The sequence below is a fragment of the Myotis davidii genome, unplaced genomic scaffold, assembly GCF_000327345.1.
Source record: "Myotis davidii unplaced genomic scaffold, ASM32734v1 scaffold32, whole genome shotgun sequence".
In the NCBI taxonomy this organism is placed as follows: domain Eukaryota; kingdom Metazoa; phylum Chordata; class Mammalia; order Chiroptera; family Vespertilionidae; genus Myotis; species Myotis davidii.
Genome location: NW_006286587.1, coordinates 6,649,070 through 6,664,990, shown reverse-complemented (window position 1 = coordinate 6,664,990; position 15,921 = coordinate 6,649,070). Strand labels below are relative to the sequence as shown.

The following is a 15,921-nucleotide window of genomic DNA, read 5'->3' as shown; positions in this document are numbered from 1 at the left end:
ACACATATTGAATGAAGAAAAGCCAAAGGCTTTACTAAGCAATGGAAAGAATTTTGTTGTCAGCCAGTTTCTGCTGCTGTGATTCTATGAGTCCAGGACCCACAGGAAAATGTAAGGGGCTGTGCTCTCATTTGCATCACAAAACATGTGGCACATTTAGGAATGAGCGCCCACAGGGGTAATTGTAACGCTGCAGAACACATTTATCTGCTGCTGTGCTGTCTAGGAACACTGTTTTTATCCTGTTAGTTCTGCCTCTCACCACACCCTCCAAAAAAAGAAAAACTCTTGCAAAGTCCTTTGCAACGAGTATTTGAGACTACTTGTGTCTTGTTCATTTCCAATCCCTTCACTTCTTCAGCATGATTGACAATTTTTTTGCATATGGGGGTGCTGAGGTGGAGTTGAGGCTTAAATAGGAGAGCAGTGGGGTAAGGGAGCCCTTTAACGGGTGGACACGGATGAGAAGCAGCCATTGAGAAGGCTTGCCTCATACAAATAGATATGCTGCGAGCGGCAAAAGGGAAAGCTAATAAACTCCAGTGTTACCTGCCAAAAGAGGTCGGTTCGCCTGGGCTCACCAAAGCCCAGTAAGACATGAACAGGAGTTTGCAGCGAAGAAAGGGTTTATTTTTAGGAAGTGGTCCATACTCAGAGACACAGGTGAGTTAATGCTAAAAACCTGGCTCCCCAATGGCTTTCAGGGGATGGGTTATATATGAGAAAAATCATTAGTCATGGTGACATGGAGACAGGGTGATGGTCAGGGTCGTAGTCTCTACTGATTGACTGGTGCTAGGGTAGGGAGTCCTTGCTCAGTGCATCTGGTCCTGATGTCAGCCACACCATTGCAGTTATTGTCTGTGTTTATTTCATTATTTAATTTTTGTGAGGGAATACTTATTTCTCTTCCAACTTCTTTATGAGGGAAACATCATACTGGGCCCTGCATGTCCTGATGACAAAAACATAACCATCTCCCAAGTTTAGAGACATAAATGGATATTTCATATCATCTTGTTAAAAAAAAGTCATTAAATCTATGGAAATCAAATCATCTTTTGTGTGTTAGTTCCTCTCCAAAGACTGACTTACTGAAGATAAAAGGGAAAGACCATCATTATTAATCCCAAATAAAACATACATCACACAATGCTCAACTATTGATCTGGGATAAAAAATCTCCAGTGAGTTTCAGAATATTGATAGAATATTCAGTTCTTCCTTATTACCCAAATAAAATTCATGATGTAACAATAACCTAAGGATCTAAATATGTTAGCATGAGTTTATTTGACCTGAACAAACTTCCCATCTACCTTCATTTGTAAAATGTCCCCAGGATCCACTGTTAAACACAACTCCAGGAAAAAAATATGCCTTTTATAAATATTTAGAAAATAACAACACAGTTCAATGGACTATTTACTTCAAATTTATGTTCGTGTGTAGAGGCGTCTGAAATCTCTCCTTTCTTTTCATGCCACCCTCCTTAAAAACAAACTATAGGCTGAGTGGTTCTCTTAGGCAGACTTCATTGCTACACAGTGAATTTATTAAATTGTGAATTCAATAAAAATTGGTAAACTAATTGCACTGGGGTTGATTCAGTTGTACCAATTAGACATGACCTTATCAAATGTGTGGGGTTGAATGCATCATTCTGTCTTGTTCATAATTTTCAATGATTGATACCACACTCGACTCAAGTTTGAAGAAACGGAAACTGCCAGTGGGATTTGTGAATTGCTTTCTCCTTTTAAGTTGCTGCTGAATCAGTCCTCATTGCTGTTCTTGCTCATTCTTTATACTCTAAGAGTGTTTTAGACAAGTTTGAAAGTCTGTAAAAGTTATTTTTCAAAGAGATAGCTTGTTATACAGAATAATCTTCAAGAAGTCACTGTCTAAAACTTTGTACCCAAACCTTGCACCCAAACGCGTATCATTTGTAGCAGATATTCTTGGTGCTCTACCCAGATCCCCTTTACCATCTGGCTCCTCCATTGTTCAGCTGCTGTGGTTGGTGGCTGCTTTTGGTTCAGAAGGACTGCCTTTGGCTGACGGGAGCCACCTTGCCTCTGTGAGGTTTCTGCCTCCACAAGGGTCTGACCAATGACAGCCAGCCCCTGCCCTCTGGGCAGGCAATCTCTGTGGCACATTTCATTCTCTAGAGCTTCCCATGGAACCAGGCTGAGGCTAACTTTCTCTTCTTCAAGTCCTCTCCCTTTTTATCCTGCTTCCCTTGTGCCCTTAGAAACTTCTCTTGGGCGTACTCCCTCAATAAAGCACTTACATAAGAGTCCCCTATCCAGGGCTCTGTTTTTTGGGGCACTCTACCTGAGGCACTGTTTTAATTACCTAATTATTTAGACTCTAGGATAAATTGTTGGGCTTTGGAGAAAAGAAAAATAAACATTTGGTCTTCTATCCACTAGAATCACTGTGACTGGAGTTAGTAACTTTTCCCATATCAAATGAGTACTACTCTTTTTTTCTGATTATAGAAACTAGATAAAGAACATGTCTACTTGTTTAAATCACTTCACCTGATAGTCTGAAAGTGAATCTGCTTCAAGGAACTTTCATTCTTCTAATTGTCTGGTTCTGTGTCATCATTCCTGTGGTTTTTTTTTTTTCTCCTTACCTTGCAACATGAGGCTGAGAGAAGGTTAAAAACAAATCACTTATTGAGTATCAACTATATGGAGGCACCAAACGAGAAGCTTTACAGATATTACTCCGTTTCAGTCTCACAGTAGCTTATTAAGGAGCATGTTATTATCGCTATAGATCAGTGGTTCTCAACCTCTGGCCCTTTAAATACAGTTCCTCATGTTGTGACCCAACCATAAAATTATTTTTGTTGCTATTTCATAGCTGTAATGTTGTTACTGTTAGGAATTGTAATGTAAATATCTGATCAGCAGGATGGTCTTAGGCAACCCCTGTGAAAGGGTCGTTTGACCGCCAAAGGGGTCGCAACCCACAGGTTGAGAACCACTGCTATAGACGATGAAATTGAGACTCAGACACAATTTGTAGCTGATCTATGGACATCCTACTAGTAAATGGCAGAGTGAGGATTCAAATCCAGGTCTGCTGAATGTAAAAACCACACTCAACCAATTCACCAAAGTGTTCACTTAAAGATAAGGACATGTTTAGAGGAGAGTATTTCCTTTTCAAGTTTATCTCTGCATATACATTTCTGTAATACCTTGTTGGCGCCCCTTTTCCCATACTATGCACTTACCGCCAGCTTCTGTATGCTTTCCAGCCAACAGTTCCCACGATGATGACCCACCAATTCAACTCACTGGATTGCCCTTGAGCACTGGCATAGCCTTACCAGTACCCCTATAGTTGTAGCTGTTATCTGATGTAGGAATCCAGACGCCCAGTGCCTTTGCCTGTGCTCTGCAGCTCCCCACAGTGTCTTCATAGGAAAGCTTGCCCTTGAACACTTATTTCAGGAAGGAATTATCCATAAATGCTAAAATTAGGTGGTGAGAGTTGTGGGACTAGCAGAAAATGTATGTAATTTCAAAGAATCTATCCATGTAAGTACAAAGGGAAAAAGAATAACTTTATAGTGGAGAAATCAGGTAGATACCACTTCAACCAAGGGATTAAGGTTTACAAAGTTTACATCGCTTATCAGCATCAGGTGCCTCTTATAAGATGAACTGAGAAACCCTGTGGTGTTCCTACCTAAAATGCATCTCCTGAATCTATTCTTGAGCAAATATGAGACAATCAAAATTGAGGGACATTTTACAAAATAATTGGCCTGAATTCTTCTAATATTCCAATGTCATTAAAAACAAAGAAAGATGGACAGACTGTTTCAAGCTACATAAGAGGTCAAAGAGATGTGACAACTGAATGCAGCCCATCTGGGATTTTCTTCTGCTCCATAGAATATTATTGGGACATATAGCAAAATCTGAATAAGGTCTGTGGATTAAACATGTAATTAATTCAAATATTGGTTTCCTAATTGACAATTGTAATATAGTATGATCAGGCCCCAGGCCCAAAAGACACTTTTAAGGTTTTATGGTGGGTCTCTTAAGTTCACCCTTATCTCTTGCCCCACACATACTTGCCTTAAGGAAAAGTCACATATAATATCTAGTCATTCTCTATCATATATATTTTTATGACATCTGGAAATTCTGTCTAAAGTATGAGTATGAAGTATGAAGTAGTGTATGAATACAATTTGCACTACTTCTCAAATGCTTAAGACCTTGGGGACAAATCCTCTAAGTTGGGGAAATGCTTATTTTGTTGCAGGCAAAAGGTAAGAGAGTGCACTTTAAGATATTTGCTAGGGGCCTCAGAATCGGAATACCATAGATGTTGTCTTAGTTTGGGTCCTTACAGAAAGAACCTTGAAACAAGAATTGAGGTGTAAGTATTTGGGAGGTGATCTCAATAAAGACCAGAGGGGTGAAAGGAAAGTGAGAAGACAGGGAAGAGAAGGGCTCCAAGGAGGGGTGTGCTATCACACAAATCTCCACTGTGGGCATCTTGATCTTAGTCTTGCTGGGAGCTCTAGGAATCAGTGAGAATATGCACTTTAGAAGGCTCCCACCAGACGGTAACATACACTGAATCTGTTCAGTCACTAATTGGGGGCTGCTTCCAGGAGACTCTCATGCCCACATACTTTGGTCCCTACTGTACATGTTTAAGTGTCAGAGGCAGCCTTCCAGCATCTGCAGTCAGGCCTAAGAATGCTAGAACCCCACCGCAGAGGAGAAATGGGTGAAGCGCTGACAGGGTCTGCCACAGGTGTCAAAGTTTAGTCACCTCATACACATCACTTACGATGATGCATGAGAAACAAACACTTTCCTTAAAGACTAAAAACTCCCCTTCCCCAATATTAAACTGTTTTAATCAATTCCCAGAATTATATCTTTAGCAAACATAATGGTGGACATCTGGTAAGTTTTTTTGACAATAATGTTATATTTATAACTAAAATGCCATTTATTCCACTACAATCTTAAAGAAGATTGGGGGATTTGTCCAGAATGACATGCAATTCATTGCAAAATAAAACACACCTTCTCTAGACAGCTCAGAATATTTATAGTTGTTAAAGCAAAAACAAATGTTTGGTTACAAATACTTAATTTGTGGATTGTTTTGATGGAAATATCTACCTTCTCCAAAGTTTGGTCCCTGGGCCTTGAAATGTTTAACCCAAGACGAAACCTCTGTGATTTAGTTCTTGAAAACAGCTTCCAATGCGCGAGCTTTCTCTGTAATGTTCTTCTGAAAGGGCATCATGAAGTCTTCAAAGTCCACCTCATAAGTGAACCTCTCCCTCTGCAGCTCCCTCTTCCTGATCAGCTCTGCTGTTGTGGCTTCGGGACTCCAGGTCTTAAGTGAAAAATCACCGCCAGAGCAGGTGTAAGTATGACAGCCACACGCATGCTATATCAAGATACTTTTTAATATGGTTAATTCAAAACTATCGAATTTACTTCTAAATCTATTTGAACTTGTCTCTTCCTCTTATACGGCACCCGTGGTTAGATGGGCATCACTATTTTTGGTGCTATTTGGACAACTGAAATGCTCTTTAGTTACCTCTCTGATGACCTCTGGGCCAGCTGCTGTTCATTTTTAGGATGTCAAAACCAGTAATCAATGGAATTAGAAGATCATTTGGGATTACCACCATTATGTCTTATGGAGAAATCAGAATTATTTTCATAGTAGAAGGCAGAGGGAGCTGGTGGTCTCTTTTTTGGCATGGTTTGATGGGCATTTGCAGACCACTCTTATTCTCCAAAAATGTCTTTACCTGTTTAGTTGTAGATGTTTTAGGAAGCTACTGAATAAATCTACTACTAATAATTAAGGAATTGGTGGTGTTGAGTACAAAGAAGGGTTAGGTCTAAGGTACCACGAAAAAGTATCTATAGCACTTGTTGACTAAATGGTGACAGGGAATGATATTGACCAAAGAAGACTTTAATCTTTCAAGAAAAATTAAAATGTCAATATAGAAATTATAATCGAGAAAACAAGATACTGGGAGCTAAACAAGTTGGACTTACTGAGTCAGCAAAAGGACACCTTTAAATAGTAACTCTGAAAAATAACCTTTGGATATTTGTTTTTATGTTCTGCATAAAAAGTCTTTGAAAAATGACATCATTAGTTTATACCACATTATGAAAAATCTTTCCAAAGTACTTACCCTCCGTGGTGTAAATGTGATATTGACTTTCTTGGTATAACCACTGGTAATCAATGAATTGAGCTGAACCACATTATCCTTACGCATTTTCTTTTCCTCCAATATGGTTGGTACAGTATAAATTGATGAAAGTGGTTCCTGGAAACAAGACAAAATAAAACTATTAACTCCATAAACCTATATACATTCCAATATTATTTGTTGTTCTACATCTCACTCTGAAGCTAGAAAAATAATAACTACTACATAAATTATAACTTGAAATGAAATAGAATATTATTTTAACTTTGGGTAGAGAGAGATGATTTGTCTTAAGTCTAGTTAAATTAGTAGTATCAGTGGCAGATCTCATAAGTCTTCAAGATATCCATCCTTGACCTGTGGCCATTCATTCGTCAGAAAGAGGCATTCTTACTAAAATGATAATGGTGCACATAGTAGGAGCTTTAGCTGATTGATCCTCTTTCACCTCTGGTAATCCTTGTTCTTGTCATCTATGTTTGTTATTCTCTACTGTCTGCCTATGATCCCTCCACTCCACCCACTTCTACCACCTACATTTGGTAACAATAAAGCATTTTCTTCTTAAATGCCATTCCTCTTTCTATTTGATAACAATAAAGCTTTTCCTTCTTAAATTTAATTCTTTGTCATGTGTTTGCAAGAATCTCCAGGGATCCTTCTGCTTCCCTAAAAGTTTCTAGCCTAGAAATGCACGTAAAGATTCCCTGCTCATGACAAAGCCTGATGTCTCAGAAATCCCCATAGGCAACAACCTCAACCTTCTCCTGGTAGTTCAGAGGCAACTATACTACTCTAGATGAGCAGGATCAGTCAGTGTGGTATTTTAAACCTTCTGGAGTTATACTGTGTGATATCCAAGTTACAAGTGGCCTCATGTTCCAGGGCTCAGCAGTAATCATTAAAATTCCTTGGGTGGGGGTGGTTTAAAATGAGTAATGAAGAGTATGAAACCAAAATGAAGGAAAATTATGCTTTACTTCATTCCTCATAAGGGTTATTCTTCTTCCTTTTTGGGCTATCTCATAAAATCTGTATAATTCAGGACTAAAATCTATATATATGAAAGCCTAATATACAAAGTATCCTCTCCTGAGTTCAACCGACTGGGAGTTCAATTGCTCACTATGATGTGTGCTTACCACCAGGGGGCAGTGCGGAACGAAGGGATGCCCCAGCCGGCAGTCAGGGAAAGGAGGCCCTGGCCGGCAGCCAGCAGCCACTAGGGATCCTCCCCGAATTTCGTATACTGGGCTTCTAGAATATATATATATATATACACACACACACACACACACATATATATTATACAGATATGCACCTATCCAACACCAGTTCTGTTTTCAACATTCTAATTATATTTGGCTGAATCAATGTCTTTTTTGTGTGGATTCTATGTGCAACAAATATTTCTTAAACTTTTCAGTAGTAGGAATTCCCTTGCTAGATATTTCTTTAAAAGTATTGCAAAATGGTGCTGAAAATATAAATTGTCTATTATTTGGCCCATGTTGTGTAACAGTATGTAAATAGTACCACTGCCCCTTTCCCCAACAAGTTTTTAAGGCATTCTAGTTACTAATGGGTAATCATTGTTTTTCTTACCTCTTCTTTCTTAATTTCAGAAACTTCAGTTTTCACTTTAATAGATGGCTTGGGTTTCAAAATTTTTTGGCTTTCTGTTGGTTTTGGCAAGTTATCTAGCTTTTCTTTAATCAAACCAATTATTCTAGAGTCAGCATATGCCTTTGCAACATCCATGGGAGTGTGCCCTGTTTAAAACAAAAATTCAGAGCTATAATAAACAAGTTAATAATAAGTAATGTAGAAAAAATCTTATCTCAGCACAGCAGCCCTAGCATGGGCTAGTAAAGGTGTTTCTAAAGCAAATGGTATATGTAAGATCACAGAGCTAGATCAAATATTCTCAAAGGTGGTCCCAACTCTAAAATCTTATAATTACAATTCCATATACTGGCCAAACAATTTTTTCAAGCATGTTTCTTAAAAAGTTGATAGAAAATATTGGTAGATTACATTTTGAATATCTGATTGCTGGTTCTCACTCCAAGCAGTGACAACTTTCTGTTGTCCCCCCCTTTACATTATGTAAGGAGGTATATTCTAAAAGGTCTGGGGAAATTGATGCTCACAAGTGCTATAATCAGGTGGCTAGGATTTGTGACACCTGTAATGTCCTTGGGCAGGCCTAGCACAATACTACCCATGACTCAGAGGCAGCCTGAAGCAGCCAGAGGTTTAATGTTCTCTGTTCAAAAATAATCCCTCTCTTATCCTCTCTCTCTTAAATCAAAACATATATTTTTAAGAAAAGAAGTAATGGGCCCTAGCTAGTTTGGCTCAGTGGATAGAGCATCAGCCTACGGACTGAAGGGTCCCACATTCAATTCCAGTCAAGGGTGCATGCCCGGGTTGTGGGCTCAATCTCCAGTAGGGAAGGCAGCCAATCAATGATCCTCTCTCATCATTGATGTTTCTATCTCTCTTCCTCTCTGAAATTAAAAAAAAAAAAGAATGGATTCCACTATAAGAAAATGATAACTCTAAGTAAGAAGCTAAAATGTTAAATCATGTGATTTTTTATTCTTCACTTGTGATATTTATAAAACAGGCCTTCTGTTTATTTTCTAGAGAGAGCCTCAATTCAGAAATGACTTTGTCTAGCTTTAGAAGGAATCCAAATCCAGAGACTGTAAACTATGCCAATTATTAGAAAACTAGAGGCCTGGTGCACGAAATTCGTGCACTGGGGGTGGGGGTTCCCTCAGCCCAGCCTGCCCCTCTCACAGTCCGGGAGCCCTCAGTGGATGTCCTACTGATAGCCACAGTCTGGCAGCAGAGGCTCAGAGCAGGCACTGTGTGTGTGTGTGTCCCCACTGGGGGTCTGCCCCCAGCCACACCATGGAGGCTTGGAGCAGGAGCCCCTCTGTGTTGATCTCTCAGGCTCCTGGCCTCCACTGCATGTTGTACTCTCCCTTGAGTTATGGCCAGGATGGGGGTGCTGCTTGCAAGCCGGGCTTTCCTGCTCCCAGGTCTCCATAGCAACCAGGAGCAGGCCCAGCTGGGGGCTGTCCACAGGCCAGGCTTTTCTGCTCCCATACCAGGACCAGCTTGGGGCTGCCCACAGGCTAGGCTTGCTTTCCTGCTCTCAGATCCTCATGGCGACCGGGGAGCAGGGCAAGTTTGGGGTTGCCCGCAGGCCGGGCTTGCTTTCCTGCTCCCAGATCAGGCCCAGCTGGGGGCTGCCTACAGGCCACACTTTTCTACTTACCAATGGCCAGATCACCACAGCGACCCAGGCCCCAGCAGCACTTTCCTGCTCTCCAATAGTCATAGGGTCCTGGCTGGGGGCTCAGGTGGCACACAGGGGTCCCAGCTGGGGGTGGGGCTTATGCCCCGCTGCCCAGGGCTGCACATGGGGCTCAGATGGGAGCTCGCCCTGTCCTGCCCTGCCTGTAGTATAGGATAGAGGCCTGGTGCACGGGTGGGGGCCGGCTGGTTTGCCCTGAACGGTGTTCTGGATCAGGGTGGGGGTCCTGCTTGGGTGCCTGGCCAGCCTGGATGATGGGCTGATGGCTGTTTGCAGCTGGTCACACACCTTTCAGGGTGGGGGTTCCCACTGGGGTGCCTGGCCAGTCTGGGTGAGGGCCTGAGAGCCATTTTCAGGCTGGCAGGTGACTGAAGCTCCCAACCTTTCCTTTTTTTCTTTTTTTTTTTTTTTTTCTGGGATTTATTTACCTTCTATAGCTGTCACTGGAGCTGGGAGCCGGCTCCAGCTCTGAGGGCTAAACGCGGGTTCTGGGTCTGTTTGGCTTCTATAATTGAAACTCTGTTGCCATCACTGCAGCTCTAAGCTCTGAGGCCGAAGCTGGCTGAAAGCAGGTCTCTAGGTTTGTTTGGCTTCTATAATTGAAACTCTGTTGCCATCACTGCAGCTCTAAGCTCTGAGGCCGAAGCTGGCTGAAAGCAGGTCTCTGGAGCTTGTTTAGCTTCTATAATTGCAACATAGTTGCTTAGAGTGCAGCTCAGAGGCTAGCAGCGGCAGGGGGGAAGTTGGCTTCCTCTGTCACTGGAGTATGCAAGCCTCCTGTTCGCTTCAGCTGCATGGCTGCCGGCTGCCATCTTGGTTGGCAGTTAATTTGCATATCGCCCTGATTAGCCAATGGGAAGGGTGTCAGGATTATGGTCAATTTGCATGTTTCTCTTTTATTAGATAGGGTGACAGTTAAACAGTGTGATAATTCAAGGTATGACTTGCACACTGGTGAAGTCCACAAACTAAAGGTTACTGGGCCACAATGAAATAAGCACAGGAGTTAAGAGTAAGTACTTGGAAATTTTTATAGCAAATTCATAGAAGAGTATTCTGTCATTAGATCTGGTAAAACAGTTTGCACTTGTATTTTGTGGGTGTTTTTTTCCCCCATTTCATTTTTCTAGTAAATCACTTTTTATTGTATTCTGCAAAAACATCAGTCCAGGAAAGATTGCAACACAAAGAATGAGCCCTTTAACACCAGTGATTTGCAAAGCACTTATGTTTCAGGGGGAAATGTGGTCCTACAAGAATAGAATAAGAAGGGGTTTGGAATTGAACATAAATTCTTGTTTTCTAACTCTCACCACCAATAATATGTACACCTACCTTTTCTATTTTCCAGCTGGAATTTGGCACCAATATCAAGTAGGTATTTGACAGTATCCAATCTACAGCTCTCAATGGCTCGAAATAAAGGAGTTGAGTTGTTGATTGAAAGTGCATCTATCACGGCTCCAGATTGAATGAGAAGTTCAACAATGTCTTGTTGGCCTGCATGGCATGCAAAGTGAAGTGGAGTCCACAGAAAATTATCTGTGGCATTAACATTAGCCCTACAAGATAAGATAGATGCACAAGCTAAAAACATGGGTTGTTTCAAGCACTGGAGGCTAAAAATGCTAAGACTTCATAGTTTTATCAACTTATTCAACTGTAAACCAAGGAAGCTCTGAGTCAAGTTAAACTCTATGTCATGATTTTCTTGACAAGTGTTCTGCATTATCAGACACTCTTAGCTTTGTGTATACCTATACATTTTGCTTAGCTTTAAAAGGCACTTAAGATCCTAGTGGTTATAATTTTGCAAAGGTTAAAATCAAGGAAAAGGAAAAACCTGAATCCAATGAAAAAAGCTGACAGGAAATATGAGTTATATTATTCCATTTTGATTCTATTTCTGCATGTATAGTAATAATAATGATACAATTTATCAAGTATGTAATTACTGTGCCAATAAGTGCTTTACATAACTAATTTTATCTTCAGTGAATTCTGTGAGCAGAGTCCCATTAGGGCTCCATTGTAAAAATGAGAAAACTGAGGCACAAAAAGGTTAAGAAATTAACCCCAGGTTATTTAGCAATAGTAAAAGGAGGAATTAAACCCAAGTAATTGTTTTAGATTAAAAAGAGAAGTGATACAAACTTGCTTAGATGTTTCTTCCTTATTAGCAGTTTATTTGTAAAAAGTTAGAGAAATAACAAATTGAAAGTAATTGGAACAGACTTTGGAATCTCAGAGGGAAGGCTTTGAGGGGTGGGTGGGAAGAGATCAACCAAAGAACTTGTATGAATATATGCATAACCCATGGACACAGACAATAGTGTGGTGAAGGGCTAGGGTTGGAAGCAGGGCAGGCTAGAAGGGTTGAATAGGGGGGAAAAGGGTACATATGTAATATTTCAATAATAAAGATTTAAGTTTTAAAAAGTTAAATGAAAATATTATGTTTTGAGATTTTAAATATATTTATAAATGAACCAAGGGAAAGACTGCTTTTTTTCTGGAGAAGGGTATGAAAATGTTTTTAGTCATTATAGCCAACATCTCACTTATTGGAATTTGTTGGGATTCCCCTACACACACACACACACACACACACACACACAGCAGATTAAAAAGCGACTCCACATAAAATGAATAAATTCTAGAGATCTGCTGTATAATTATAGTTAATAATACCATATCAGATAGTTAATATTTGTTAAGAGGCTAGACCTCATGTAATATTCTTACCACAATAAATTTTTTTAAGTTTAAAGTAAAATGAAAAGCAACTCCACATCAACTAGGTAAAGATCGGACACTAAATTAACTTTTACCCAATCAGAATGCTTCTTCTACCATCAGAGTGAAAACTTCTTGACTTTCACTTTGTGCATAGTTGTTATTGGCAAACCATCTTCATGGACACACATTCCTATGTTCCCATGAGCTTGGTTTCCCCTATAATAGTAAGATCTACCTGCAGTCTAGGCTTCAGGAGTGAAGCACTTTCTTGTGCTATTAAAATTCTGCAGTTGATTGTATCTTAGCTTTCCTATCACTTTCTTGAAACAGAAGACTCATGAAAATTTAAACCTCACCCAACCAAAAACATACCCTTTTTCAAGAAGAAACTTGACCACTTCCATGTTTCCACTTGCACAAGCAGTCATTAGCGGTGTTTTGTAATAATTATCCTTCATATCCACCGGTATGCCTGATTCAAACGCCTTTTTCAGAGAAGCTAGGTCTCCTGCCTTAGTGAGAAAGTTAATATTTGAAAATATGTTCCCTGAATCATCAATGTACCAAGCAGAGTCGTCCTGAATGGGATGTTCTGGCGGATGATCCCGATTAAACCGATTGCAATCCGTGACATTCTTGTAGGTTTCAATCATGTAATATGGTGGCCCACCATCACTCCGGCGTGGAAATGCATTGTCAGGGATGACGCAGACCGGGAGGGGTAAAATGAACTTGCCTTTCTTCCCCTTTTTGGCTATTCCCTTTTTCTTTTTCTTAGGCCCATAGGATCCCAAGACATAAGTCTTGCTTAAATATCGGGTTCCCTTAAAAAAATCATTAATGTTGACCCCTGCTCCCCGGACTTTTTCACTAAGTTGAGCGATGAGGTTCAGCTGATCCGAGGGTATGAAGTCCTGCCTCTCCTCCAGCACTAACACAAAATCTTCCTTGCTGACTGTCCCATCGCCCTTGTCCACAAACGAAAAGGCTTCCCGAAGTATAGCCTCACATTCTACTGACCAGTCATGAAGCCGAAGGGCCCAGAGTGGATTCGGATTTTTGACTCCTGGCTTGGCCAGTTTATTAGCCGTTCTCTCTGCCCGCCGTATTTCTTTGCTTGCTGCTTTGAAGCCGCTTTCCTTTGCCACAGTCCTGGCTGTTTTATGTTCTAAATTCTTCCATTTCAGGTCACATCCTAAAATGTGAAGCATCATTATTATGAATGGTTCCAAGGCACCGGCATAGCTCTAACAAATGACATTCATTCAACTGTTTTTCTAATTTCAAATGCTTAGTCAAAAGTTTGTCCCCAAATTATCATCATCATAATAAAAGGCCAATATGCAAATGGTCATCACATCTTCACACGTCTTCACGCATAATGACCAATCAGCAGGAGGCAGGGCTTGACACAAGGCTCCTCTATAATAATAAAAGGATAATATGCTAATCAGACCAGATGTCCTTGTGAATGTCATTCTGGAAGTCCTTCCAGCCAGAGGGAAGCTGGTGGAAGGAAGGCATACTCTTGCATGAATTTCATGCATCAGACCTCTAGTCTATAATAATAAAAGCATAATATACTAATTGAACCAGCCATCCTTCCGGACGACCTTCCAGCAAAGCCGGGGTTGCAAGGGAAGCCCAGGTCCCAGGTGCCCACCAGCGGCCAGAGCAAAGCCTGGGTCCTGGGTGCTGGAGGGAAGCCTGGGTGCCAGAGGGAAGCCGGTGCCAGCAGCCGGGGGAAGGAAGGCCTACTCTTGCACGAATTTTGTGCATCAGGCCTCTAGCTCATATATAGAGCTGAGCACATTTAGACTATTATAATTACAAAGTTAAGCTGTTACTTATTTTGCACTTTAATTTGGTAACTTCTAAGGGAGATATGATTCCAATTTAGATTATCTGCCCCCAAAGGATTAAGACATTAATCTCTATAGACCCTATATTAGGATACTTGCTAAAGACTCTTCATGCCAAACAGGAAAAGAGTAAGGGTGACAACTGAATTTGAACAGCTGGATTCAGGCAGCTTATGTGGGCCCTTCGGCACTCAGAGTGCTGAAGGACAGCTGTTTCTTTTGAATGATTATGACTATAAATCAGTATGCAATCTTAAATGATATTTTATCTGTATACTCTGTGAAATTAATGTCATTTGTATAGATCTGCATTTTTTATTAAGGCCATGTGAACAACCTAACAGAAAAAAGAAGTAATTTGTTCATCAAGTCTAAAGGATTTCAGCATTATATTTGACCAAGTTATATATTAAAATTCATTTTTTTTGTTTTCTCCCTTAAAATGATGAGACCAACATTACATAAATAAATATAGTTTCTGAATAGATGGTGGTGGTGGGGATCTACTTATTGCTACCAGGAAGACTATGTTGTCTATAATAAGTGTCTTGAGGCATTAAAAATCCATTAAGTATATAAATGTCAGACTATGAAGTTCTTCCTAGTGTTTTGATTCTAGAAGACTCTTCTATTGCTTTGCCAAAATCACATGGTTAAAAAGTTGTTGTTGGAGAAACCAAGATGGCAGCACAGGTAAACACTGGAAATTGCTGCCTCCCACAACAAATTCAAAAATACAACTAAAAGACAAAACGGACATTATCCAGAACTACAGGAAGGCTGGCTGAGTGGAAATTCTACAACTAGAAGAAAAGAGAAAAGCACACTGAGACTCAGAGGAGCTGCGGAAGTAAAGTGCAGAGGTATGGAGGTGGACGTGAGCATATGAATCCCCTGGCCCTTTGCAATCTGAAAATTACCTAACAAACTGCAGCTGGGCCAGACCCAGAACTTCCAAGAGAAGGCCCAAGGCCCTACAGCAGCTTGCATTGCTTCACGGCTGGGCCTCATTTGGGCACCTCCAAACCCCAAACAAAGAAGGGAAATCTGCATATCTCTTCGCAGCTCCTGCTGGGTAGCCCAGGCAGAGGCTAAATTAGCACCTCCTTAGATCCAAGAGCCAGTGTACCCAGTGGTCAGAGTGGGACCATCCAGATTACAACTCCTAAGATCCATAAGGGACACACTCAGGGGGCAGACTCAGTGAGCACCAAAGTCCCACTGAAGCAAGTCTTGCCCCATAAGGGTGTCTTCAGCAAAGAAGTTCTCCCACCATAGACACAGCTGATTCTCACAGTCAATTGGCCTGGAGGTCAATTCTTTCCAGTGATACCTACAACAATCAATGCTTAACTACAACAAGACTGTGCACACAGCCGACAAAGGGGTGCACCAATTGTGTCCACCTCAGGTAACTGGGTAGGCTGAGCCACTGGGCCCTATAGGACACCTAGCACACAAAGCCACTTTATCAACACAGAGAAGCATATAAAATGAAGAGACAAAGAAACAGAATGACAAAAATGACACAAATGACAGAATGGAAGAAAATGGTCACAAATGATAGAAATGGAGGGAAGCAAACTACTGGATATAGAGTTCAAAACCACACTTATAAGGTTTTTCAAGAATTTTCTAGAAACCGCTGATAAACTTAATGAGACCCTCAAGAAATCTAATGAGACCCTTGAGGTTGTGATAAAGGACCAACTAGAAATTAAACATACACTGACTGAAATAAAGAA

At 40.7% G+C, this 15,921-nt stretch overlaps 1 protein-coding gene across 1 annotated transcript in view; it reads right to left on the bottom strand.

Annotated features, from left to right (window-relative positions):
• Positions 1 to 4,022: 4,022 nt before the first annotated feature.
• ANKEF1 (ankyrin repeat and EF-hand domain containing 1) overlaps positions 4,023 to 15,921 on the bottom strand; it is a 26,242-nt gene continuing 14,343 nt past the window's right edge. Inside the window, exons 6-10 of the mRNA XM_006758085.2 lie at positions 12,687 to 13,509; positions 10,911 to 11,137; positions 7,850 to 8,016; positions 6,224 to 6,361; positions 4,023 to 5,397 (exon numbers count right to left, since the gene is read on the bottom strand). Of these exons, the coding sequence (XP_006758148.1) occupies positions 5,239 to 5,397; positions 6,224 to 6,361; positions 7,850 to 8,016; positions 10,911 to 11,137; positions 12,687 to 13,509 (1,514 nt within the window). The 3' untranslated portion in view covers positions 4,023 to 5,238. The remainder of the gene's footprint in view (positions 5,398 to 6,223; positions 6,362 to 7,849; positions 8,017 to 10,910; positions 11,138 to 12,686; positions 13,510 to 15,921) is intronic.